We start from the raw sequence: 24,873 nt of genomic DNA, 5'->3' as shown, positions 1-24,873 counted from the left end.
TTTCCGGGGATTGCCGATGCGGTGAAGTTTGAGCGGGAGGCCTCGAGGGGAGGCAGGCATGCATGGAATACGGGATACGGGACACGGGGGGTGTTATTGTATGGAGGGACATAATTCGGGAAGGGGGGGTTTTCTATTAGTAGTTGATTGTTAATTCAGTCTTTCTTTTCTTTCTTTTCTTCTTTTTTTTTTTCCTTTTTGAGATATCGTATGTTCAGCCTGACAGCATGAATGTTATCGAGTTCAGTTTTTGTATATGTAAGAAAGTACTTGTTTGAAGACGAAGAGGAAGTAATATTTGACATGATGAAGGGCGTTTGTCTGGTCTGTTATGGTCTGGTCTGGTCCAATTGATCCCGATTTCGGAATATATGCAGCCCATCGATGGCGACATCGACTAGCGCCTTGTCGATTATCTAATGTAAACTGCCTCTGTTAATATGTCTCGTTTCTGTTAAATTCTTATGATTTCTCGAGGTTTTTAAATTATTTTCTATTCAATTGAATTGATTCTCAGCTATCTTCTATTCGGTTGTATTATATTACATTCTTCCTCTTCTACAGTGCTATAGTACAGCTACCTACAAGCTACATAATATCCACCATGGCTACGTATGTCCCCCCAGATACTATCCAGTATCCCTTCAATATTAGTAGCATAGTAATAATACGAACTAAAATACAATACAATCCAGCAACATAACATGGCACCAAGGCCTCACCCACGCCGAACGTACCTCGTACCTTAACCAGCCCGGCCTAACAATCTGGCTAACCGGCCTCTCCGCCTCCGGAAAATCCACGATCGCAATAGCACTAGAACAACACCTCCTCCACAATTCCTACGTCTCCTACCGTCTGGACGGCGACAACATCCGTTTCGGTCTAAACAAAGACCTAGGCTTCTCCCCCGAAGACCGAGTAGAAAACATCCGTCGTATAGGCGAAGTATCAAAACTATTCGCTGACAGTGGAACAATCGCTATTACCAGCTTTATAAGCCCTTATAAGGCCGATAGAGAGTTGGCGAGGAAGCTACACCAGGACGCTGGGTTGGGGTTTGTGGAGGTTCATGTTGATGTTCCTATTGATGTTGCGGAGGGGAGGGATCCTAAGGGGCTTTATAAGAAGGCTAGGGAAGGATTGATTAAGGATTTTACCGGGGTTAGTGAGAATGCGCCGTATGAGAGACCGGAGAGTCCTGAGGTTTATATTGATAATTCGGAGGGGACTGTGGAGGATGGGGTGCAGAAGATTGTGACTTATTTGGTGGAGAAGGGGGTTTTGAAGTTTCCTAAGGCTTGAGGTGTTCTATACTACCGTATATATCCTTTGCTTATATAGAGGGACACACTATATATCTATACCTGTTGTGGTTTATAGAAGGAACGGTATACATTACAATGTTCTTGTCTGGCATTATTATAGTAGCAGTATGTACACGATGAAGAGGTGAGAGAAATAGTGAAATATAAGTAGTGAAATAGAAAGAATTTATGGAGTGGGATAGTCGTGGTGGTGCATTGTCGACATCAATGGTGGCCGTCGCTGTCTCATAGAATTACTCCGATGTGACCCACCAGACCTCATACTACCATCTCCACTCCCTCCTCCTATCACCCCACCACCCCCACCTACTCCTACCCCTCCACTTACTACCCCTCCATCTCTATAATTACTACCCTTATCGATACTATCACTATCGGTGGAGGTATCCGGTGCATGTTCACGGGTTGTCCGTTTCCTAGGCCATAAACTAGGCAAGACTATTTGTTGAAACTTTGGTTCCACCACTCGTTCATCAATCCATGCATGGATCCGGGATTCGATCAATTGTGCGATTTTGGGAACATCTTGAAGACGTGATCTTGAGCCGACTAGTGATCGCACCGAAAGTTCGAGGCGGTAGTCGTCTAGGAGGGAGAATGTTAATGTGGTCGAATTCGAGGTGTTCTCTTGCGACGGTATGAATGAGATTGATAGCTTTTTATACAATATATCAGTAAACATATATCTTTTGATTACAAAGGAGAGCAGATTAGAGCTTACCGTCCCCGAAAATCTCAAAATGGACACCGACAGCCCAACGGGTAATACCGCCACCAACGGCTTCGGATAATTCAACAGCAGCCTCGTTTCCACTCCCAAAGTAATAACATCCGACAAATCCACATCCATCCTCGCCTGTAGCTTCCCGGGCTCATCGGGACTCGGTGTAATCCTACAATTACTAAATATCGGAAAATCCTCTCCCAAAGTGATTTCCGTTATTTTAATAGTATCGAGGAAATCCGGTTTATTAGGTCCATTTATAACTTTATTCAAACTATCGAGGATAGCACCGTCCGTTCGAGCATCGTCACGGAATTGAGCGATCGCTTGGGCGATTAGGACGTTAAACCAATCTAATGATTCGGGTTGGTGGGAATGGACGTTATAGTATGTTTTCGAGAGTATTGTGGCGGTAGTTAGTGGCGGTGGGTTTCGGAGGACGCTGGTGGATTTCTTCTTGTGAAGTTTACGACTACTGCTGTTATTGCGTTTCGAACGGGAGGAGGAAGAATCGGTGGATGGGTCGCTGAAGATGAAGTATTTGATGAATGCACAGATCATTATTATGACGCTGAGCTGACCGATAAGGAAGCCTTGGAGGAAAGACCAGCTGTAGTTGTCCATTTGATTGAAGTTAATTTCATGATCTTGTAACCCAGATTATCAGGAGTAGTATAAGTGACGATAATGACGATAATGATAGTAATAATGATAAATGATAGTAGATGTAAAAAAAGAATGAAATGAAATGAAATAGAAGAGAAATAACCTAGTCTCAAGAATAAGGCAGAGCTGACTTTGAAGACGACCTCGGTACCAGAGGTTGTAATGGTGGTGACTGTGAATGTGGAGAAGATTGGGATTCGGCAGCGATATTCGCCGCGACGACAGGCTGATTTTGCGACGAAGCCGAAGCCATGTTGGCGGTGCCAGCAGTTATCGAAGGAGTAGCTGTTGTAATAGGCTGTCGAGGCTGGGATGAAGAAGACGGAAATGCCCAAGTCTCCGTGGCCGGGCTGGTCGACATTTACTCTTTAGCACTTTACCTTTACGTAAAGTGGCTATTACCGTAGCTGGAGCATTTGAAGCCCGTGGAGTGGCGGATAGAAGTCGATTGAATGGAAGGATGACGGTGGTGTCTGGATGCATATGAGCTCGGTGACGACTGACGGATGGAGTTAGATGGTGAAGAAGGGGTTAAAATGTAACAAAAACAACAACCGTTGACTGCTCTGACTGCGACGCGACTTAATTCTGCCATTTGTACTGCGTTCGACTCATCACGATATCACGTATATCATCAGATATACGGAACTTGATGCACGATAGATCTCGAATTGCATCGAGGATTCCGTGATATCTGATGATAATACTACTTCTTCCACTACTACTTAAAGTATCTACTCGAGTATACTAGTAGAAGAAAGAGTATCGCCACAATGAAGTTCCGTTCAGACATCCACAATATCACCCTCCTCTCCAGTAAGTCTTCCCCCTCCCCCTTCCTCAATTTATACTATATTGAGTACCTAGGTATGTATAAAATAGATACTTGAGTAAGTAAGTACTTACATATGTATTTATGAATAATACAGAAGTCGCCGGTTCCCTTTCCGTCGTCGGAAAAATCGGCTGGCTCCAACTAACCCCCTCCCATCTTCAACTCCGCGTCCTCTCCACCTCCGATAACAGTCAATCCCAAGTCTGGGCCACAATTTCATCTTCTTCGATCTTCACCGATCCCAAGATCTCCTCTGCCCACGATAACATCATAAACCTCGAAGTCCCCCTCGACACCCTCCACCGTTCTCTCAAATCCGCTGCAAGTTCTTATACCTCAGCCAGTATAAAACTTACAAAAAAGGAAGGAATCCCACGTCTAAGCGTCATTATCACTACAGAGACAGCTGCAAGTATGAACCATGCAAAGATTGTACAGGATATTCCGGTTAGAGTCCTAAGTCCTCAATCCGTGGCGCATTTGTGTAAACCCCTTGTTCCTCGACCGGGTTGTGCGGTCATGTTACCGCCGTTGAATCAGTTGAGGGGGATTACGGATAGGTATGTTAAGATGGTGGGAGCTAATGGGAGGATTGTGGTTGAGGGGAATAATAATGGGGTATTGAAGATGAAGTTGGACGCTGAGGCTGTGAAGGTTGAGAGTGAATGGAGGGGTCTTATCAACCCGGTTGTTGGAGAGGATGGAGGGATGGAGTGGGAGGACGGCGAAGAAGATGAGGAAGACGAAGAGCTGAATACTCAGGAGAAGGAGAGATTTTCGAAAGTTATGGTGGATAGTAGGGATTGGGCGAAGGTGGTGAGGGTTAGTGCTGCTGGGAAGAGGGTTATTGCTTGTGAGTATTTGCTTCGCGGTCTTTTAAATCTCCTCTGTTCGGGGTGGCTTGGTGAGATGCTGACAGCGGTGGGGTAGGGCTGTGTAATAACCATTCGCTCGTGGTTTATGTATTTTTGGACGAGGAAGGGGATAATCAAGCTACCATCAAAGTAAGTCTTCTATAGACCCGATTCTCTTCGTTCGAGGTATACAAGCTGACTCTTTTATCCTAGTACTATGTTAGTTCCATGGTGGTTTAATCTTGAGACTAAATTACTACGGAGATAGTGTCTCTGGCTTCGAGACTAGGAGATAGTAATAGAATTTGATTCAATCAAATGAATAGCCCGATTATCAGCAGTGTGCCGAAGGGTTTTAATACAAGACTACCCGATTACAAGGTATAGAAAAAACATTTTTAATGCCATGTTACTCCATTAACAGCATTTCTCAAAAGAAAAAGAAACAAACAGCATCGCCTTCATCATACATATTCCATGCTAGAAAAGACATGTGCTTCGTATATACCAATCATTCCCGTACGTTAGACTCCCAGAATAGTCAAATGCCCCTCAAAAGAACCAAAAGGCCAATAAAAGAGAAACCAATAAAAAACCAAAAGACGAAGGAAAGCGTATTACAATGATTTCGTTAACGTGATCCCTTTTGCGAAAGTTGCAAAAAAGGGTGGTCGAATGAAGTTCAAAGAAGTAGTTTGTGAATGGAGTTCAAAGAAGGTCTTTCGGATGGACGTAATATAGGTAGGCGGGTATATTATATCCTCGTGGCGGGAAACCGGTCCCTAGGTTCGTCATCCACAGGTGTCGGCGGTAGCTCCCTCAGATTGCTATTATTCCTCCTAACATTCCCACCCAACCTCTCATCCCTTTCCTCTTCTTCGTCGGAATCGCTATCTCGGAAACCTTCTTCAAGATCTCGGCTTAATCTTCTCCCGTTTCTAGCGTGAGATACATCGATATCTTCGTTATCGGAGTCATATGAGATGTTATCGGGATCGAGACGTTGGTAGGAAGAGTCCATCCAACCTCTAGAACGGCTTGTGAGAATAGAAGGAAGGGATTGGAGGGGTATGTTGTAACGGGAGAGGATTGGGCGGATGGCGTGGCGGTAGCTGAGGAAGAGGACGGCGGCGCAGATGAGGGTTAGGAGGGTGGTCTGATCTGTCCTGTTAGTTGTTTGGAGCAGCAGTAGAAGTGATGGGAAACTCGAAAAAAGGGTAACTTACGGTGACGATATTGGAAGTTGTGGAAGGCATTATTGGGCGGATAATTTAAGGATAGAACTAGAGGAAGATAGAGGAAGTTAAGAAGGGTTGAAGTTCGAAGTTGGAGTTGAAGGAGATGATGGTGATGGTGATGATGGGATGGTAGTTGTAGTTGTAGTTGGGTGAGGTGAGGTTAACGTTAACGTTGGGCGGGTTTCATTTTTGTTGACACACGTAATTTCGTATTACTATTTCCATCCAACGACACCAATTCAGTTCCGCTGTGGCGCGGTCCAATTACAATTACAATTACAGTTCTTATGCAGAAGCCGAAGCCGGTGGCACAGCTGCTCTCTGACAGGTATGTACATACGTTTCTATATCGGGGATGTCTGTAGATGGTATCCTATCTGGTCGCTGACGGGTATTTAATAAGGTTGTTCCTACTGCTATCGATAATCTAATATACTTTATATCTGCGCATGCATGCAATGGCATCATGTTTATCGACTATCGAGTTTTTAACGTTCGAGCTAAGCTCAATTATTAATTACCAGACCGGGTGCCTTGGAAGTGCAGGGGTCGCTTGAACTGCTAAATTCCGCACCGCTGCTGCCAATTCCTCGCGAACAGACATGTCTCGTCTCCCCCCGTTCGCGTTCCTGCAGATGCCTCCCTTAGGTTCCAGACATACATATGTACATGATGTAAGTACTCAGGAACATACTTGACGACATACCTCTAACTCGGTACTTACATATATGCATATTTACTTACTTACTTAAGCACTTACATACATGTATAGGGATGGATTCGAAGGGGAAGAGGGGAAACAAAGTATGCGAACAGCGACGGTGGCTGTCGTCCAACGAATTGCAATTGCATCTAATCGCTGGCCGCCCGTTTCGGTCTAGGCAAGCGGCAACCAATCGCTCGTGCTCCGGCCTGGTGTGGTTGTGGTTAATCTCAATTAATCGCCCAGCTTTTTTTGTTTTTTGTTTTGCCTTACCTACTGTGCTGGGCCTGTACTGTGTACTAGCATACATAGGATGGAAGCACGCATGCTAGGCAAAAGGCAAAAAAGCAGGGTCCACCAGGGGCGGGTGTGGTCGCAATTCGAGGGTCATGGAAATGATCATTAACCTCATGGTTTGCCCTTGGGGTGAATTGGATGGGATGGGTGGACAGAAGAAGGTAAGTACCTGACCTGATTGTAATTATAAACATGCCGCATGTGGAGTAATTTGGGGGGGAAGGGAAGATTCGATTTCGATTGAGGAGGATAACCTCTCCGGCATGGACATGGACACCATGGGCCTGTCAGGGAGGAAGCCTTTTTAGCAGGTGAAGCAGAATTGAATTCGCTGAAACGTAACTAAACAGAGAGAAAGAGAGAGCATAGGGGGTCACTTGACAGGTCTTATAAACTATTGAATCCCCTTTCGATTTCGATTTCTAATTCTTATCCTATCCTATCCTATCCTATCCTATCCTATCCTATTCTATCTAACTTCCCTTCACGTTCATTTATAATAATAATTATTTTGGATTCTAGAATTACAGGAATTAGTCCTGCGGGCGACGGAATCTTGTTCTGAATAAGTCAATGTATAGCCAGCATCAGGCAGGAATAACACCGACACCTGCAGACGCCGCGATTCTAGATCCGGAGCTTTTTCGTCGAAGCAGGAACATCGATCCTTTTCATCTAACCTAAACCGCCCCTCTCTTGCTCTCTTTTCTCTCTTTTTTTTCTTCTTCTTTTATATTATTGTCGTCGTCATTATCGTCATCACCATCATCAGATATTGAGTATATATGCATGCATACTATCTATATCCATATTGTCATATGTATAGATAGATAGATATACTAATATACCCACTCGGAGTAACCAAAGACCAAAAAAAAAAAAAAAGACTCAAGAGTGGATGTCTTGTATGTGATCAAACCGTATCATATATTATCGAATTCGAATGAAATGTACCTGTGACAGTGACAGGTTTAACGTTGTTTCATGATTGCAATTGACCCAGCCGCCGCCCAGCGAACATTGCAAGCACCAAAAAACCCCAAGTGCCTCATTCGGCCTCCTTCTGATTCTAACTTCTTCGGTCTCCTCTTCCTCCTCAATTCAACCACAGTTATCGATATCGTCGGTATAATATCATAATAAAGCGATACATCTATACGGTTCTTTTAATTTGTGGGAATTAGCTGTATACTAGTATATTATAGTTACTAGTTAACTTAGGAGGTCGTTTATACGTTTAGAGGTTCGACAACAACAATAGAAACACACTCCGGTGCACCCCATCGAATCGACTGTTCCTCTTCTTACCTTTCTCGCCCCCATCGATCTCTCACATCTCCTTCCCATCTACAACATCCTCTGTCAACCACACTCTCAACCACCACCACCATACCTTCTCCCTCCTCCTCCTCCCTCCTCCCTCGGCGGATATCTTTCGCTTCTGACTTGTCGCCATGTCGGCCAGCTCCAGGCTGTTCGGCCGGAGCAAGGGCAGCAAGCAGCATTCGCAACAGCAGGCTGCTCCCTCGATAAGCATAGGGGCTCCCACGAATTTCGTAAAGCAGACTCCTCCGCCCGAGATAGGGCTTGCTATGCAAGCTGGTTCTCCTCCTCCCGTCCCGATCAAGCATGGTGTTCATTTACGGGAAAGCATCCTTCCTAGGGCTGCTAGTCCCCCTCCCAATACCCCCATGGTGAGCTCCAATATCACCACAATACCAGCATACGACCCCAGTCTCGGTATTGGTGGTGGCTATGAACCTGTACACATGGAACCTAGGAAAAGCATATCTGAAAGTGTGGATAGACGGTCGGTACCTCCTTCGAGGTCAGGTCATGATGGTCACGATAGAGATAGCACATACTCGAGAATCTCCAGTTTACCAGGCGGTCCCCGGCCCCAACCGTCCCCCGGTATGCCTCCGCCTAGCTCCAACAACCACCACCAACAATTTCACCAGGGTCATAGAGCTTCCGGATCGCCAAATGCTTCAATATCTTCCGTAAACTCGTCGGGTGTCTCCACCGATCCTAGACACTCTACTGACCTGTCTAGCATACACAGCTCTGGAGGATCTTACAGGAACAGCATTTTCGCCAGTATGGAGGACATGCCCAAACCCGGTTCCTACAACTTTTCCAATATGATGGGTCCCTCCCAAACCGCCTCTATGCCACCTGGAGCTGCTGGTGCCTCGAATTTCTCTTTCCAAGCCAATCCCCACGCCAACAAAGCTCACTCTTATCATCACAAGACGACCAAGGACCACGATGTCGCTAATTCGAAGTCTTTCTACCTCGAAAAACCTAAGGATGAGAGGGTCATCGAGCAAATGTTCTTCGACTTGATGAATAGACGGGACTTCAAGAATCTTCCTGAACAGGCCAAAAGACAAATGCAGGCATACCCGGCGTCCAAGAAGTGGACTTTAATTTACCAGGACCGTCTGTCCGAATGGGAATCTGATAGACGGAGAGATGCTGCTAGAGATAAAGCCAACAGCATGGCCCTTTCAGCTGCTGGCGTCGTAGGCGTCGCAGCTGGAGTCGGTGGCCTACGATGGCATGATGCTGTCGATGAAGGAAGTCCCCAATGGTATGTACGGAAGCTCTACAGTGACTGCCAGGGTGGGCCCCCAATCACTCCCCAACAGCTACAGAGCTTAGCTGTTAGCTTGCGTACCCAACCACTTTTGTAAGTCTTCTTCCCATACATGGAAACTTATCACTTCATACGATTTATAACTTCTCACTAACTGTTCTTTAGATGGGTCAAGGACTTTTTGGAGGCCCAAGGTCAAGTCGCCTTGACTGAAGTGCTCTCCAGAATCAATCACGATAAGAAGGTAGATTTGGATAAGGAATACGACCTCGTAAAATGTTTGAAATCTTTGATGAACAACAAATATGGCGCAGACGACGCTCTCCGACATCAATCCTGCATTTTAGCGGTCACAGCATCGTTAATATCTCCACGGCTACCGACCCGAAAGCTTGTTTCCGAAGTTCTGACTTTCCTGTGCCATTGGGATAAGCCAAATGGACACACACGAGTGCTACAGGCGATGGACCAGATTAAGGCGTCAAAGCCTGCGGAGATGGGGAGATTTGACGAATGGATGAGAATCGTGGAAGTTACGATTGACGGGCGAGGCAAGATGGGCAGTATGGTGGGCGCATCTGAGGAAGTCCGAAGCGGTGGAGTTGGCATGGAGAACTTGTTAATGGAATATGCCCTTAGTACGCTGTTCCTTATCAATGTCCTGGCCAGCGGAGCGGAGGATATCGCTTCGAGAATCCATACAAGATCTCAATTCAAAGCATGCGGTTTCGGACGTGTGATGAAGAAGATGCGAGGCTTCAACTATGAGCTCATCGATAAGCAAATTGAGAAATACGAAGAAGATGCGGCGATTGATATGGAGGATTATCTCGACCGGGATAATGTACGACCTGTCGATAGCTCGCTGGGGGGTGATGATGAAGAATCCGTTGCGCCCAATACGGTGAAGGATATGAACGATCCGGTTCAAATTGCGGAGGCTATTCAGAAACGAATTGGAGGAGAAGGAGAGGCCCATGACTTCTTTGTCAGTGCCATGCAAAACATGCTACTCGCGAAGGATAATGACCCGGGAGACACGCAAAGGATATTTCAGCTTATTAATTCTATGCTGTCATATGTTGTCATGGACCGACGATCTCCTGATATGGATCTGAAGTCGTCTCTTAACTTCTCGGTGCAGGCACTTCTTGATAGGCTACATACCGATCAAGAGGCTCGACTAGCCCAAGAGGCGGCGGCTGATTCCAAGCAGCTCGCTGAAAGTGCCATCGCTGAACGCGATGATATGGCACAGAAGCTTGAAGCTGGGTCGGATGGTCTTATTGCAAAGTTGCAGAAAAAGATCAAGGAACAAGAGAAGATCATTCTGATTACGCAGAGGCAGAACGACAGTCTCAAAGCGGAATTCGAAGACCTACAACGAGCTCATATGCAGCAGTTGCAGCGAAATGAATTGGAAACTAGAGAGCTGTATCTTATGCTTCGGGATGCCAATGACCGTGAGAGCTCGCGGACGGCTAGGCGGAATATTTCTGAAGGTACGGCTGGTCTTCAAGGTGGTGAAGCTTTCGGCGGCAGCCATAGAAAGGTTTCGTCGCGAGTTAGTGAGGATATTGAATCTACCAAGAAGCAAGGAATCCTGGACCGCGAGGCTCTTATGCAGAGACTCGAGCTACAGTTGGAGCGCAAAAAGACGGAATTCAAACTTGAGGGTAAAGCGTGGAAGGAAGTCGAGCCGAGTGATGACCTCAGACGTGTGCGTGAACGTATGGATCAACTACAACGTGAGGCCAAGGAGGTTGAACTTCGACATCTTTCGAGTCTTAATGAAGATAGTGTGGGCTTTGGTGCTGTTAGTCGGCCTCTCAAGCGCGGTAGTGTCGTCGGACGAGGTGGCAAGAAGAACAGGCCATTGCTCAGTCCTGCCGATGCTAACGGCGAACCGTCGAGTGATGCTGAAGATGGATCCCCGGTCGTTTACGAGATGCCTAAGATCATACAAGTTGGGAAGCGTCCAATTGCGAAGGATGGTAGGGGTGAAGTACCTGCGGGTGATGAGGCAGCTGTCGACGGCACCAATAAGGATGATAAGACGGCTGATAAGTCGGCGGGCGGTTTTGGCGGCCCTCCACCTCCACCTCCACCCCCTCCTCCTGGTGCTGGTCTTGGATTCTCAGCCGGCGGGCCTCCTCCGCCTCCCGCACCGCCTCCACCACCTGGTATGCTCGGATTTACAAATGCTACTCCTGCACCTACTCTACCTGGATTTGGAGGCCCACCACCACCTCCTCCACCAGCACTACCTGGGTTTGGGGGAGGTCCGCCACCACCTCCACCACCAATGCCAGGATTTGGAGGCCCCCCGCCTCCACCACCTCCAGGATTGCCCGGGTTCGGAGGTCCTCCACCGCCGCCACCTCCAGGTCTACCTGGTTTCGGGGGCCCACCACCGCCGCCGCCACCTGGCTTGCCTGGGTTTGGAGGCGGTCCACCTCCTCCACCCCCTCCTGGTTTGCCTGGCTTCGGGGGCGGTCCACCTCCACCTCCACCTCCTGGTCTTCCCGGCTTTGGCGGTGGTCCTCCTCCACCTCCACCACCTCCAGGAGGCTTGCCTGGGTTTAAAGGTGGGCCTCCCCCTCCACCTCCACCTGGTTGGGCTGGTGCTGGTCCTACTCCTCCACCTCCTCCACCTTTCCCGGGTATTCCTCCGCCTCCAGGTGCCAAGGGCCCCCCGGGCGCGGTCGCAGCACCTCAACTCATCGTTACTGCTGCCCGGCCTCGCAAGAAGCTCAAGCCAATCCATTCTGAAAAACTTGACGGCATTGACTACACATTTTGGGCTGGGGCGAAGGCTGAAAGAGAAGGTCTCTACGTCGAACTTGGTGAAAAGGGTATCTGGGATGTTCTGGAGAAGAATTTCTACCTGAAGGAAGCCAAGATCTTGGGTGGCGGCGGCGGCGCTAAGAAGAAGGAGAAGAAGTCGTTCATTGGTAGCGATATTACAAAGAAGCTTCGTAAGTTTTCTGTCTCAAGATTAATTCGGGTTAGTGATACTAACTTCATCAATAGAAATTGCTTTAAGCAAATATAACTCAAATTCCGTAGAAGAGTTGGTTAAGAGGATCATGCAGTGCGACAAACAGATAATTAGCGATGATGCCGTCATGGAATTCTTCCAGATTGAGGATCTTTGCACTGTCCCACAACTTGTCCTTAAGCAACTGCTACCATACTCCGTTGATTGGAAGAGGCCGGATGTCGACCCGCAGAATCGTGATAGCGACCCTAATGAGCTCACTCGAGAAGATCAGATTTACCTAGAGACATTCTACAACTGCAATCATTACTGGTTGTACAGAATGAAGGCCTTGAATCTTACGCGTAACTTGGAGAACGACTATAACGATCTTGTTGGAAAACTTGATCAGGTGCTTGAGGCCGCCGACGCTATCAAGAATTGCAACAGTTTCAAGAGTATCTTGGAGGTGAGTGAATTATATCAGCTGGTATTCAATAGAGCGGATGCTAACATTCATGGTAGCTTATTCTGGAGTTGATGAACTACATGAACCCTTCCACAAAATTCACGAACGGCTTCAAGCTTGGCTCGCTTGCCCGTCTGTCGATGACCAAGGACGCAACCAACCAGACAACATTCTTGGATCTGGTTGAGAATACTGTGCGAAAGCATTTCTCACAATTTGATACTATTCTAGATGATCTTGCGCCTTGTTATAAAGTTACTAGAGGTAAATAAACTTATCTCGCTGCTACCCATGAAAACTTGACTGGTGTACTAACAAGCGTTTTAGTTAACATCGATCAAATCCAAACCGACTGTAACGCCTTTATCAAAGAAATAGAAGTTGTCCAGCGACAGATCGATAGCGGCAAGCTCAGTGAACCTAAGAAGTTCCACCCTGATGACCGAGTCTTGCGTATCGTTCATCCGGTTATGCCGGACGCCCGTGATAAGGCTGTGTATCTCAAAGCCCAATTGGATAACATGGGTGAAACCTATGATAAGCTACTGAGAATATTCGGAGAAGACCCTAAGGATGAGCAGTCTAAGACCACATTCTTCCCCAAGATTGTTAACTTTCTTAAGGAATATGAGGTACGCTCTTTTTATGTTTCATATTTTCTATTCCAGTATCCGACTAACCACTTATTCGGAATTTTAGCAAGCACGTAAGAACAATATGGATATTGAGAAGAAGAAGGCAGATTACGAGAAACGCTTCAAGCAGAAGAGCGCCAAAGCCGCCAAGGATAAGTTGGCTACCGCTACTGGACCACCTCCATCGCCCACCGCAAATGGTGCCATGGATTCGTTGCTGGAGCGACTGCGTGCGGCCGCCCCCGATGTCAAGAACCAGAAGGAAGCACGCCGCCGGGCACGCTTACGCTCGAACCATGCGATAAAACGTATGGCATCGAACAATTCGCTTAGTGGCGTGACGGACGGTGAAGAAGCATCAGAAGGAGCTATTACGCCCACTGGCGAGAAGGCAGATCCAATGGCCTCCCTAAAGGTGATCAATGAGACTAAGAGTGCTCCCGCGCCCGAAATTCTCGAAAACGGTGCCCCAGCACCACAGTCGCCAACAGTGTCTCCCCCGGTTGATGATGCGGGCTCTAAAGCCGCAGCTATGCTCCGAGCATTGCGCCCCGATGCAGCTGGTAGTGATGTTGATGCAGATGGTGAACCTGCTGCCGCACGAGTAAGGCGAGCAAGTACGGCAGAGACGGATAGGCGTTCTAGAAGAGAACGAAGAGCCCGGGCCACGAAGAGCTCGGTGGGAGAAGCTGATGGTGGAAGTAATATATCACCCATGGGTACTTTGGATGCACGAGCAATGCTAGCCGGCATGAAGGCCGTCGCCGATGAGCCGTCAAATGAGGAAGCCGTCGTAACTGAACGAGTCCCAACGCCGACAACGATAGTATCACCACCACCAGAGGATGCGTGAACGAATGAAGGGGAAACGACACTGATAACAGTTTTTTAATAACTTCATTTTTCTTAACTTCTTCCCTTCTAGTAAATATTGTTTCCCTTCCTTTTTTTATACTCTTTGGGGGGGTTCCAAGCCTTTCTGGTACATTCGCTCCAGGTGGCATATGTTGGCTCGAGAGGTCGTGGTCTTCTTTCTTTTTACTTTTTGTTTCTGGGAAATGGAAATGGGTTCACGACTTTCTGGGGATTGTAGATATTTCAAGCCTGTCTGCTTTTCTTTTTGTTTCCTCCCCTGCATGCATTTTGTTTCTCTTTTCTTAACTCTATGGCACTCATAATGATTCCAGGTACTCATGAATGCCCTTTACCCAACAACTTAATTTTGTCACAGATCATCTCTTTAAAAATTTTTCTTATTAGTGTGACATCCTCTGGCGACGGGGCGTTCTAGTTTTTGTCTTTTGTTTCCTTCGAATTCATTTCTTGATGGGAAGTGCGGCCACCGTATAGTTTTTTTGGGGGTTATACCTCTACTCTACTCTACACGCTCCTTCTTCATTTCAACTTCCTCTTCCTTGTCGATAGTTGGCATATTTCTTGGTATTCAGAATGGCATATCTTTTCGGGATTTCAAAGTTGAATTTCCTGTTCTCATACTTCTTCTTCTTGTTCCTTTCCTTCTATATTATTGTTATTATATATACCTAGCTAGGGTACGTACCTGTCTATAGAACTATGGAGTGTGTGGATTTACATCGATTAATAGTGGTTTATGTGATAATATATTTTATGTAACTTGCAAACTTAATTTTTTAAATATAAATTTATAAACGATATCGATTCCTTTCTATCTCTATACTAACCCGATGAACCGGCAATATGCTTCCACCAACTACCCACTAGTATACACACTCAAGTATTTTTTTTTTTCCAACGCTGGCTGAAAACATTTCTTGTAAAACCGAGAAGATCGGTGATGTATATATACACTACCTACCTAAATGTACCCACAAAAAAAATAAAAATAAAAAAAATAGACATCCTCCGCCTTAAGCCCCCTTATCCTCTCAAAAGTTCATCTTAAGTGCAATCTTCGGTGCCGCATGAGCTTCCGTATCCCTATGTCCCTCCTGACCAACTCTAACCCCAGCTCTCAAAGTATCTTCGAGTAACTGTTTCTGCTCTTGGTTCAATCTCAACAGTATTTCCTTAAACAGCAATTGATTCATAGAGATCAACTCCATCAATCGAGCTGCTGTATCTCGTTGTAATACGTCGATGTTGTCTGGGTCTCGTTTGGAGCCTAGTGCTAAACGACGAAGGAGGGTTTGGATTAATAATGGAAGTAGGGTTTGTTCTATATTTTTGGGGGGATTTTGTATAGTAGTTAGTCATCTTGAAACTTTTTAATGTAGTATTGTAGATATATCATTTAGAAGGGTGATGATGGGATTTAACTTACTCTGCCCTTCATCCAAAGTATTCACAAACCCATTGATAACCACCATAACCGCATTCTTGCTCCCTTCGACCTCCTTCGCATCACTCCCCACATAACTCAACAACCGAGGTAATAAGATCTTTACAAGTTCCATATCACTCCCGTTCTTAGGTTGATACATGAGTACACTCCTACAACACGAGATCGCTGTTTTGACAGTAATAGTATCGCGAAGACCGTCTATAAAGGCGTCGCAGACACGAGTTAATAATTCGTCGCTGGCGGGGATCATATTGACTCCGGAGTGGATTAGTATTACGAAGGCGAGGAGACAGTTCCGAACACAGATCATTGTGGCTTCGGTATCTCTACGGCTAGCGGTTTCGGCGACATGAGTTAGTTGGGAGAGGGCGACGCGGAGTTGGATTACTAGAGTTGGTTCTTCTGGAGTAGTTGCGCTGGCGACGGAGGATTTGCGGGTTATTAATTGGATGAAGCGTTTAAAGATCGGGAGGGCCTTTGGTACCACGGCGATTTGGCAGGCGCCGGTTGCGAAGACGGCTATCCGGGGGGGATTAGTTACTGTTGGGTGAGTAGGTAGGGTGGAGCGGTGAGGGTTCTTACTTGAGAAGATATGGAGTATGCAAGCGTACAAGTCCATTCTTATGACTGCAGGGAATACTTCTGCTGTATCGACCAATGCGTCTAGGGAAGCTCGTATGACATTAACAGCTTCATCCGATAGCGGGCCTCGAACTGTTGTATCCTTTCATTTAGTCTTTGAAGCTCGGAATATATATATTGGGGGTCGATAACATACCTGTCTTCGAATGATCATTCAAATTCGGTAGCTGATTAGCAATAACGAGAGTAACAAGCCTTGTAAGCTCGAACATTTGATTGATATCATCAGAAAGACTCTCTCCTTTCGCATTACTATTGTGTCTAGCGGAGGGGTGCGAAATGCAAAGCCCCCTAGCGATCTCCACGACTGCCAGCTGGATCGCAAGTCCCTCAGTGAGGACAAGCCTATCTAGAAGATCGATCGTTTCTGTAAATATAGCTTCTTGGTAGATAGCATGCCCAGAGACAGCGGGGTGGAGGATTTTCTTCAGAGCTTGAAGAACTTCTAGGATTTGTTCTTTCGTGGCAAGGATTTCCGAGCCGCCAGGACGTCCTACGAGAGCTTCGAAAGCAATGCCGAAAAGAACAAAGAAGAATGCAACGGGTTCGTCTCTGTAGTTTATTCCGTGCTTGTCGATATGGCCCTGCGGAGCCGATGCAGATTTTCCATCTAAAGCATCGAAGACGAATTCGCTGTCTTGTTCAATAAGGCTTGCAATGGCATCTACGAGGTCAAGCCATGAATCTTGGTAGAACTGTAGCACCCATATGTTAGCTATCATCCTAAGAGAAGGCAAATATCGCATCAATTAACTAACCTTGAGCAAAACATCCCGATTCAACGACGAATAGACCACATCCAACGATCCGGTTATACTACCAGACCCACCAGCATTCATAGAAATATCCGGTTCGAATCTGAGTCTTGCGAACTCTCTCAACGAAGCAAGCCACAAAGGTGCCAACACTACAATATGTGGTTTTACAACATCAACGAGGTAGTCCTGTTGTAAGCTGGCAACCTGAAGTTCCGCCCATGCCGAAAGTAGGGACATCTTCACCATGACCTGTGCATTGTACGAGAGACCTCGTAGGTCACCAATGGATGCATTTTCAGTATCATCTATCGGACCGTTTAGTTAGCAAAGACAGCTAAGAATAATTAGAGCAACGTTATATATAGCTTACTAGAGAATGCTTCCAATGCTGTCGTCAGAAGCTTCAGGATACGACCCATACGATCGATGTCCTGTACAATACCCGTCGAGATAAATGCAGCACAGACATTCAGCGCCTCCGATGCCAACTCCGGACTAGAATCAACAGCAAAGGCCGGCGTCAAAGCAGATGCAATCTGTGCTTGGTATTGCTCAAGTAGCATAGCCTCTGGGAAATCCGGATCTGGTGTTCGCCCAAATACCTTGAGGATTTGATTGATAACTTTCAACCCTTCAATCCGAAGTGCAATGACATTGGCAGTACTAGCGGTAAACGCCATTTTAATAATGTCAGCAATATACCTCAGTAAAGTCGCCGTTCCAGCTTCGCCTTGCTTTCCGAGGATGTCAAGTATGTCAAGTAAGCATTCTATCGCAAACGTCCTGACTTGCCATCTCAATAACTCCTGACCTGACCCGGCGACATTACCGCCGTTTGAATTGTCTTCATTTTGTGCAGCTGCGGCAAAACCTGCTACTTCCTCATCTCCCAAATCGATGCCACCTCCACCTTGCGATTTCAGTGCGTCAGGGTCAACAGCTACCCTACTCCTCATAGTAACCATCACATTTTGACATCTGGTGACCCAATCTCCGGCTGTGAGGGTAGTCAACTGAGCCACCCAGTTCTTGAACAAGTTCTTTACCTGTTCATAATGCGGGCGGTCATCAATCAACTCCCATAGCCTTTCCGTCAACCCAGAATCTGCAATCTCTACAATCCTTTGAGCATCAGACTTCATCAGCTGATACAATCCGTCAATAGCAACTTCTTGAAGCTCCAAATCTAAGCTTTGTAGAAGGCTCTGCAATCGGGTTGTGTACTCTTTTAAATCTAGCGTAGAAGTAGCGTATATAGCGAACTGTTCATACGCTCTAAGCGCCCCGATCTTTACTGTCACACTAGTGTCAGAATAGAACTGGCTCAAGAGTGTAAGCATAAGTTCTCGAGGTTTGGTGAGTTCCATAAGATCCGGGCCAAGTACTCCCACGAGCGAGTCACAGCATCGCGCAAGTACTGCCGTCGTATACAGCTCGTCCTCGAGGTTACCATTAACAATCGCCCCGACCTCTTCATTATGGGTGTCTGAGACGTACACCTGGGCAATCATCCCAAGCGTGCTTCCCACATATCCAGAAAATGTTAGACCTCCCGCATCTATTGTCCTCGCCATGCCGTCCAAGGACCAGAAATGGACAATGGGGTGGGGGTCATTCGCAAGTGACATTAAAATGCCCAAGATAGTTTTCAGATGAAGATTTGCAGCCATACCCCCAACATGGGTCTGAACACAGCCCATAGCGACGGCACACCCGGCACGGGCATTAGGGTCTCGATTTGATACCACCGTATCAATTAAATGCTTTATCTGAGTACCCGTAAAGACATTTCCACCGATGTTGCACAATCGACCTATTGCTTCCGCTGCAATATTTCGCACAAATGGGTCCGAGTCCAGCAAAAATCCGTTGAGCAGGTCTTGGATAATTTTCAGAACATTAGATTGGCGGAAACTGATCTGTGCTTGCTGATTCTCCATTTGAACAAGCTTCAGTACACCAAGAAGCGCGACTGCAACATTGACTGTGATGGCAGCTTTGCGACCAGGATCGCGGGCTAGGTTACTAGAAGCAAGGAAATTTGTCGTCTGCTCCAGTATACTTTCCTGGACCTTTGGTGGCTGGAATGGGAGCAAAAGTATAAAGAGATCTATTGCGGTATTGACAACTTCTGTCGCTGGAGGAGCTGGATTAGGCAAATCGCCCAGAGGAACTGTGTATAAACAGACAGAATCGTGCTCCAGGCCTCCTGGAACAGGTTCATTAAGCTGAAGAAGTTAGCAAGATCCGCAAACTTTACTTATTGGAAGGACTCACCATTCTATCGATCTGGGATGAGACTGAACCCCGAGATGTCCAATGTTTATACCCAGACACCTCACTGGAATCCTTCCCCAGTTTCTCCCATGCATAGCTATCGACATCGAGACCATGTATCAGACTACAGACGCCAAATGCATAGCCATCAGATACATCCCACAGCCCATCAAATGCACCACTTGCATTCTGAATCTGAGTACTCAGGCTGCTCGGCGTGTATCTATCCGGGTCTGCAAAAAAACTAGCAACCACTGTCATAAGATTGCCTTGGAGGGCTTCACCCTGTGCAACTTTGACGAGTCGGATATAACATTGAAATATGCGCCGACGGACCATAAGGTCCAAGTCGAGGAGATTCAGTGAAGGTGTAAGCTTTTGAGAAATATCGTCCGTCTGCTTCCTCTCTGGTAATGTATTTAGGAAGTGTGACGAGTTCTGTAACATCGCAGCTATTCGTTTTCCAACATCTGTTGTGACCAACCTCGCATTAAATTGCAAGAAACAGAGAATTGAACCTAGAGCACACTCTCTGACATGAGCCAAAAAACTGAGCTCTAGGAGGCCTCTATCGTGTAGCGAGTCTTTAGCAAGAGGTTTTGGCAGGGCGTTTTTCCATAACAAAAGTAGCTGCGATAAATGGATCTTGACGAAATTCGGTCCAAGAGACATGAGTCCACCGATGAGAATCCACGCAACTTGGATTTGAGTACTCGACGTTCTGAGGTCAGAGTCCCCGCTGCTTTTCAGAAGAGAAGTGGCCAGATTCAAGATTCTCGAGGTAACATCAATGGAGCCGTACAGCGGTTGTAGCGGAGTAGTGCTGATGATAGCCGCCATGGCATTTGCAAAACTAATGCTCTTTCTGAAAGACTCTGCGGTTGCTCTTTTCGAAGCCAGTAGCCCGAGCTCTCTGTTGACATTGTTCATGCAGATTGTAATGATTGGGAGAAGCTGAGAAGGAACTGTGGTGACAAACGATCGCAGGCACCAAGCAGCGTTGACCTGAACTGTATAGCTAGGATGCTGTAAAGCTTGTAGAAGGCCTTCTCGTATTATATCTTGAAGGCTAGAAACTGTTGATTCGAGGGTCCGTATTAATGATGTAAGGGCTGTGAGAGCTGCTCCTAAGGCATACTTCGTCGGCTCCGGTCTTTCTTTGATAACTTGGGGGTAGTTCTTGAGCACATCGTTGCAGAGATATCGTGTAGCCGCGAGCTGACCGCTTTCACCTAGCAATTGCTCGCCGACGACCCGTTCTAGCAGAAATCTAACATGACGCTTGGCAGCCAATAATCTGAATCTGTTGAGCACCAGCCCAGAATGCGATAATATCTCCGTGAAGAAGTGGTTGGCGATACGACCATAGTTGGCTTCGACAATTGGGGATCCAAGCCTGAGGAATATATCCTCGTAAGTAAGAGCCAAAGTGGTCCGGACCTTTGAGTTCGTGGAATGTTTGACGTATATTATAGATAATTGACGAAGCATATCCTCCAAGGTAAGCTTTAGTCTGTTGGATTTCTTGGATGGTCCCTGACTAGGTGTCTCTGGGCGTTCGATTTCATCCTCATCTTGTGGCATTGTCGATGTTCTCTTGAGCTTCTTGTTAGTCTTCTTAGGGGCCTTCATAGCCATGACCTCATCGACAGTACCAAACGCCCGAACTAAAGCAGCAGCTAAGCATGAAGCTGCTGCCTTGCGCGTGGACGTACTCGATGCTTCCGCAACTCTCAATACCGCTGTCTTGATATGTTCGACATCACTCGAAGAGTCAAAGTAACCCGTTTCTCTTGAGCAGTTTTCAAGGCACTATAGTTCGAGGGTGTTAGATAAAGGTGCTTCATCTGGTGATGAAATAAGAAGGCTGACCTTCAAAGCGCCCATAAGTACGACATGCGATTTTTCCGACGATATTGCGCTTCGAGCTTGCTTCCAAATATCTCGAGCTACAGTCTCGTCCATTGAAGAACCGAGCATTTTCACAACCTTCGAAAGTGCCACAAAGCACGATGCCCGTAGTCCCGCATGCTACATCCAGTAATTGTAAGTGATCCGGCGGATATAACTTGTAAACTATTGGGGGGGGGGGGGGGGGGGGTTAAGTAACGTACGGTTTGAGCGAGCTTGTACTGCTTTAACAAGGAGCTACACGACAGCGACGAAAGTGACAATGCCTGTCACAATAAGTCTATGTAAGATACTCGTCAAAACTTGGTTGTTTCGAAGTGGAATATCTCCACGGCCAGGAACTTACACTATCACCCGCAGTTCTGAAGACTTCGCCCAGACAGTGAACTGCCGCACTAATAACATCATTTTGGTTAGCAGCGCAACCTTCTTCATCACAATTACATAATGTGATATTTGTGCTAGGAGACCCACTGCCGAACTTTGATGTCCTTATCCCCCTTTCCACCCCCAGATATCATAGCATTCAGTTCATTGATGCTCTCAAATAGCAGCTTGCGGTCTCCTCGCCCAAACGTCTCAGCCAGACACACCCCAGTAATATCTCGTGTAACCTTCGCCGGCGCCGGGGAGGTCAAATTTAAGATTTTAAATATTTCCTTCTTAACAAAGAATTGATGTGACGTAGCTCCATCCTTATCGAAAGAGAGCACAAGCCTCTTGAGGTCGGCTAGATAAGATAGGAGGTACAGCTCCTTCTGCTCGTTTGGGAGGGATTGAAGTTTATTGACATCCAGAGAGACAGTAGAAGTCTGCAAAGGTCGATAGGTATCGGTGTCGGCGGTACTATCCGCCCCGCCGTTTGAAGCCATCTTAAGCGCGGGTACTTTGCCTTGTAGGGGACGTACTCCTCTCTCGCGTGTCTACAGGCCTCGTCAATGTCGCGTTACAATTATCATACGTAGAGTCGCAGTATCAGATCATACATTTGGTTAAGGCTTTCGGCTAGCTCGTAGTTGTAAGGATCGGGTGTTTGGATTGACGGTAAGTTAGGTAATAATAGCTGTCCGGCGAGCTTGAATGGAGAGGATGCCAACGGTGTGGTTCGTCAGAGCAGCTCCGAAAGCAGCTAATTGCTATCTCCAGCTCAAATGGCACTTGCGTTGTGTGGTTTGAGCTCGGCTTGGCAACTATAAAACTTCAAGACTTCGGTTCCGAATATTTGATATCTGCACCCATCCGCCCTTCGTATGAACCGTTTAGAATACCCGGACTCTTGGTATTCAGATGCAGGATGTCAGTGCATGTTTATCGACGTCTTCGGACTTTACAGCGGGTTATCCCGACTTATCCTGCCAATCGGCTTATAGGAGGCGCAATTCGAAGCAGGCCTCAAACGTCGACTCGGCCCTTTGATCACGATATTACATTTACAGCCAGGACCTTTTGTGTATCTCCTCATTGTCAATCCGGTTAGTGAAGGCATGTACCCAAACACTATCGCTAAAAGGGTTATAGAGGCTAATTGAGATACAAATATGCATTTATAACAGGCCATAATAAATGGAGTAAAATTCGACATGAGAAAGGAAAGAAAGATGCAAACAAGGCAAATTCATTTTCAAAGCTTTCCGAGCAGATTACTGAATATACGAAACGTATGCTACCAAAAATATTATATTGGCCTACTTGATCCTTGGAAATACATACTAAATGATACGTATATCTGTTCAGGTTATGGGTCGGATCCAAAGACAAATGGACGACTGAAGCTTCTGTTGGATCAAGCCAAAAAATGTGTGAGACTTCTCGAATCCCACATCCAGCCTTAGTCCAAGAGAAAATTTTTGAGATTTAACTTTTATGATGTCCAGCCGGCATGAGCGGAACTAGTATGGAAAATGCTGTTAAACGGGGCCAGGGTTTATCGATATCGGGGAAACCACTCGAGACGGTTAACATCGAGGGAATGACACAGGAAGGTGTTTCTTTCATTGTGTAAGGCCCCCGACCCGCGGATTCTGTCGTGACGAATCTGAGACTAATCAAGAAAACACTAGCGAGTGTGTAACTGACAACAAACTAAGGTATGTTCCGGCAGGAAAATACTGTGCAGAAATTTCAGACCTAACGGTAACGGCAGGACACTTCAAGATGTTAGGCTGATTATCAACAAAGCTGGAGGGAAGCTAACACCAGTATCATATCTATTTGTGAAACATCCTTATATGCACCTAACAGGGCCCGAGGACTTGTCACCGGAAAATCAAACGGCGGCACTTGAGGACCCTATCCTCACATTGCCGATTGAGTATGTTGGCCTTCTCCCCAGTGAAACATCAACATGGGAAGCCCGGGTTGAATATTCGGAGCCACCGATGCAACTCGTGGAAGATATGCAAAAGATACTACCAGAGGGTTGGTCTGTGACAAAGACCGGCCTAAAATATTATCCTTCGGACCATGTCCAAGTTGAGGATGAAAGCGAAGCAGGGGATGCCTTTAGAAACTTTGTGGAAAAATTAGAGGATTGCTCGGATGTTAGCGAAATCTACAGCAATCTAAGATGGTCGAGCTATGAGCCACCAAAGCATGAAATTGTGCTAACAGAATGACAATTTCAATTATTCAGTTCAAAAGCCATGGCTAGGACTCTAGGAGGGTTAGAGGTCCCAAGATCCAATAACAAATGGCTTGTGCGGTTCTTACAAACGGCGCTGAATGACTGTAACTATATCTGTACATACCTATAAATATCATGACATTGTCAGTATAAATTGAAGCCGATGAATCATGCATGTCTCTAACGCAGTTACTAGTTCCAACGCTAAATATTTCCACAACATGGGAATACGGGTTTGATCGCAATGTATCCCGATATATTCTGGCTTCCAGACCTTTTGTGGCTATAGAACGGTGCATTATGTCCCAAGGTTCCTTTGCAGCAAGTTTGCAACAGTACACAGAATCAACAGCTAGAAGCTCATGTTCAAACATGAAGTTTCTATAACAAAGCCCAGTTCGACACTTAACTGATCTAGTCTGTAACCGCAGATGCGCAGGCAAAAACAGCATTGTTCTAGAATTCGAAGTTTTCGCAAACGAATACGCCAAGCCAAAATGAGGTATAAAAAAGAAACCTAAGGCGACAGCATGTTAAGTCAGAGAGGGTTTCAATAATAAATGCAGCAGAGGACAATATAGTAGTTCAGTCCGAATGTGTGCTATACACCTTCACTCCTGCAAAGTCTCCGCTCCTGTAGTCATTCTCAGAACACTAAAACTGCTAGGATGTAGGCAAAACCATCATTTAACGGTTCGAGCAATGTAATATGTAACAGGCTGAAGCATGTGTGAGTTATAGCTCTTCATGAGAGACGTACTCGCATGGATAAGTACCTGTACTAATTTGAGTATTAGCCACCACGGACATCATGATGTCAGACTTGGCGGAGACAAAACATAACAAGCAACTCAATCTTTCAAATAATATGCATATCGTCAGTGAGTGATTGTTGGAACTTAGGCTAACGAAGAAAGCACCTGGTACTTGTCTTGGGCCGAAGCCAGATAGTGCGAGAGTAAAACCGATCATTGTGGATTTTGTTCCATCATATATATGTATAATATT

General features: G+C 46.2%; 7 protein-coding genes across 7 annotated transcripts; 4 read left to right on the top strand and 3 right to left on the bottom strand.

The window, feature by feature from the left end:
- Positions 1–604: 604 nt before the first annotated feature.
- On the top strand, positions 605–1,305 carry AOL_s00076g314 (uncharacterized protein; the record flags this gene model as incomplete). Its single annotated transcript, XM_011122867.1, has 2 exons — positions 605–612; positions 696–1,305. 2 exons carry the CDS (start codon positions 605–607, stop codon positions 1,303–1,305), a joined length of 618 nt encoding a protein of 205 aa, XP_011121169.1.
- Positions 1,306–1,494: 189 nt separating this feature from the next.
- Positions 1,495–3,079, bottom strand: AOL_s00076g313 (uncharacterized protein; the record flags this gene model as incomplete). The annotated part of the gene is made up of 3 exons (XM_011122866.1): positions 1,495–1,983; positions 2,050–2,662; positions 2,850–3,079. 3 exons carry the CDS (start codon positions 3,077–3,079, stop codon positions 1,495–1,497), a joined length of 1,332 nt encoding a protein of 443 aa, XP_011121168.1.
- Positions 3,080–3,491: 412 nt separating this feature from the next.
- On the top strand, positions 3,492–4,703 carry AOL_s00076g312 (uncharacterized protein; the record flags this gene model as incomplete). Its single annotated transcript, XM_011122865.1, has 4 exons — positions 3,492–3,534; positions 3,648–4,406; positions 4,484–4,557; positions 4,632–4,703. 4 exons carry the CDS (start codon positions 3,492–3,494, stop codon positions 4,701–4,703), a joined length of 948 nt encoding a protein of 315 aa, XP_011121167.1.
- Positions 4,704–5,161: 458 nt separating this feature from the next.
- On the bottom strand, positions 5,162–5,663 carry AOL_s00076g311 (uncharacterized protein; the record flags this gene model as incomplete). The annotated part of the gene is made up of 2 exons (XM_011122864.1): positions 5,162–5,563; positions 5,634–5,663. The coding sequence occupies 2 exons, from the start codon at positions 5,661–5,663 to the stop codon at positions 5,162–5,164; spliced, it is 432 nt and encodes a 143-aa protein (XP_011121166.1).
- A 2,436-nt stretch (positions 5,664–8,099) lies between these two features.
- AOL_s00076g310 (uncharacterized protein) lies at positions 8,100–14,184 on the top strand (the record flags this gene model as incomplete). Its single annotated transcript, XM_011122863.1, has 6 exons — positions 8,100–9,340; positions 9,413–12,225; positions 12,281–12,696; positions 12,753–12,960; positions 13,024–13,328; positions 13,396–14,184. The coding sequence occupies 6 exons, from the start codon at positions 8,100–8,102 to the stop codon at positions 14,182–14,184; spliced, it is 5,772 nt and encodes a 1,923-aa protein (XP_011121165.1).
- Positions 14,185–15,238: 1,054 nt separating this feature from the next.
- AOL_s00076g309 (uncharacterized protein) lies at positions 15,239–22,114 on the bottom strand (the record flags this gene model as incomplete). The annotated part of the gene is made up of 11 exons (XM_011122862.1): positions 15,239–15,528; positions 15,634–16,173; positions 16,237–16,368; positions 16,433–16,991; positions 17,055–17,359; positions 17,425–19,282; positions 19,332–21,143; positions 21,204–21,362; positions 21,446–21,508; positions 21,589–21,637; positions 21,717–22,114. The coding sequence occupies 11 exons, from the start codon at positions 22,112–22,114 to the stop codon at positions 15,239–15,241; spliced, it is 6,165 nt and encodes a 2,054-aa protein (XP_011121164.1).
- A 1,007-nt stretch (positions 22,115–23,121) lies between these two features.
- AOL_s00076g308 (uncharacterized protein) lies at positions 23,122–23,857 on the top strand (the record flags this gene model as incomplete). The annotated part of the gene is made up of 3 exons (XM_011122861.1): positions 23,122–23,240; positions 23,303–23,329; positions 23,386–23,857. 3 exons carry the CDS (start codon positions 23,122–23,124, stop codon positions 23,855–23,857), a joined length of 618 nt encoding a protein of 205 aa, XP_011121163.1.
- Between the last annotated feature and the right edge of the window lie 1,016 nt (positions 23,858–24,873).

Source organism: Orbilia oligospora, assembly GCF_000225545.1.
Source record: "Orbilia oligospora ATCC 24927 unplaced genomic scaffold scaffold00076, whole genome shotgun sequence".
Classification (NCBI taxonomy): Eukaryota; Fungi; Ascomycota; class Orbiliomycetes; order Orbiliales; family Orbiliaceae; genus Orbilia; species Orbilia oligospora.
The sequence above is the reverse complement of the archived record's forward strand: the minus strand, read 5'-3'. Positions and strand labels throughout refer to the sequence as shown.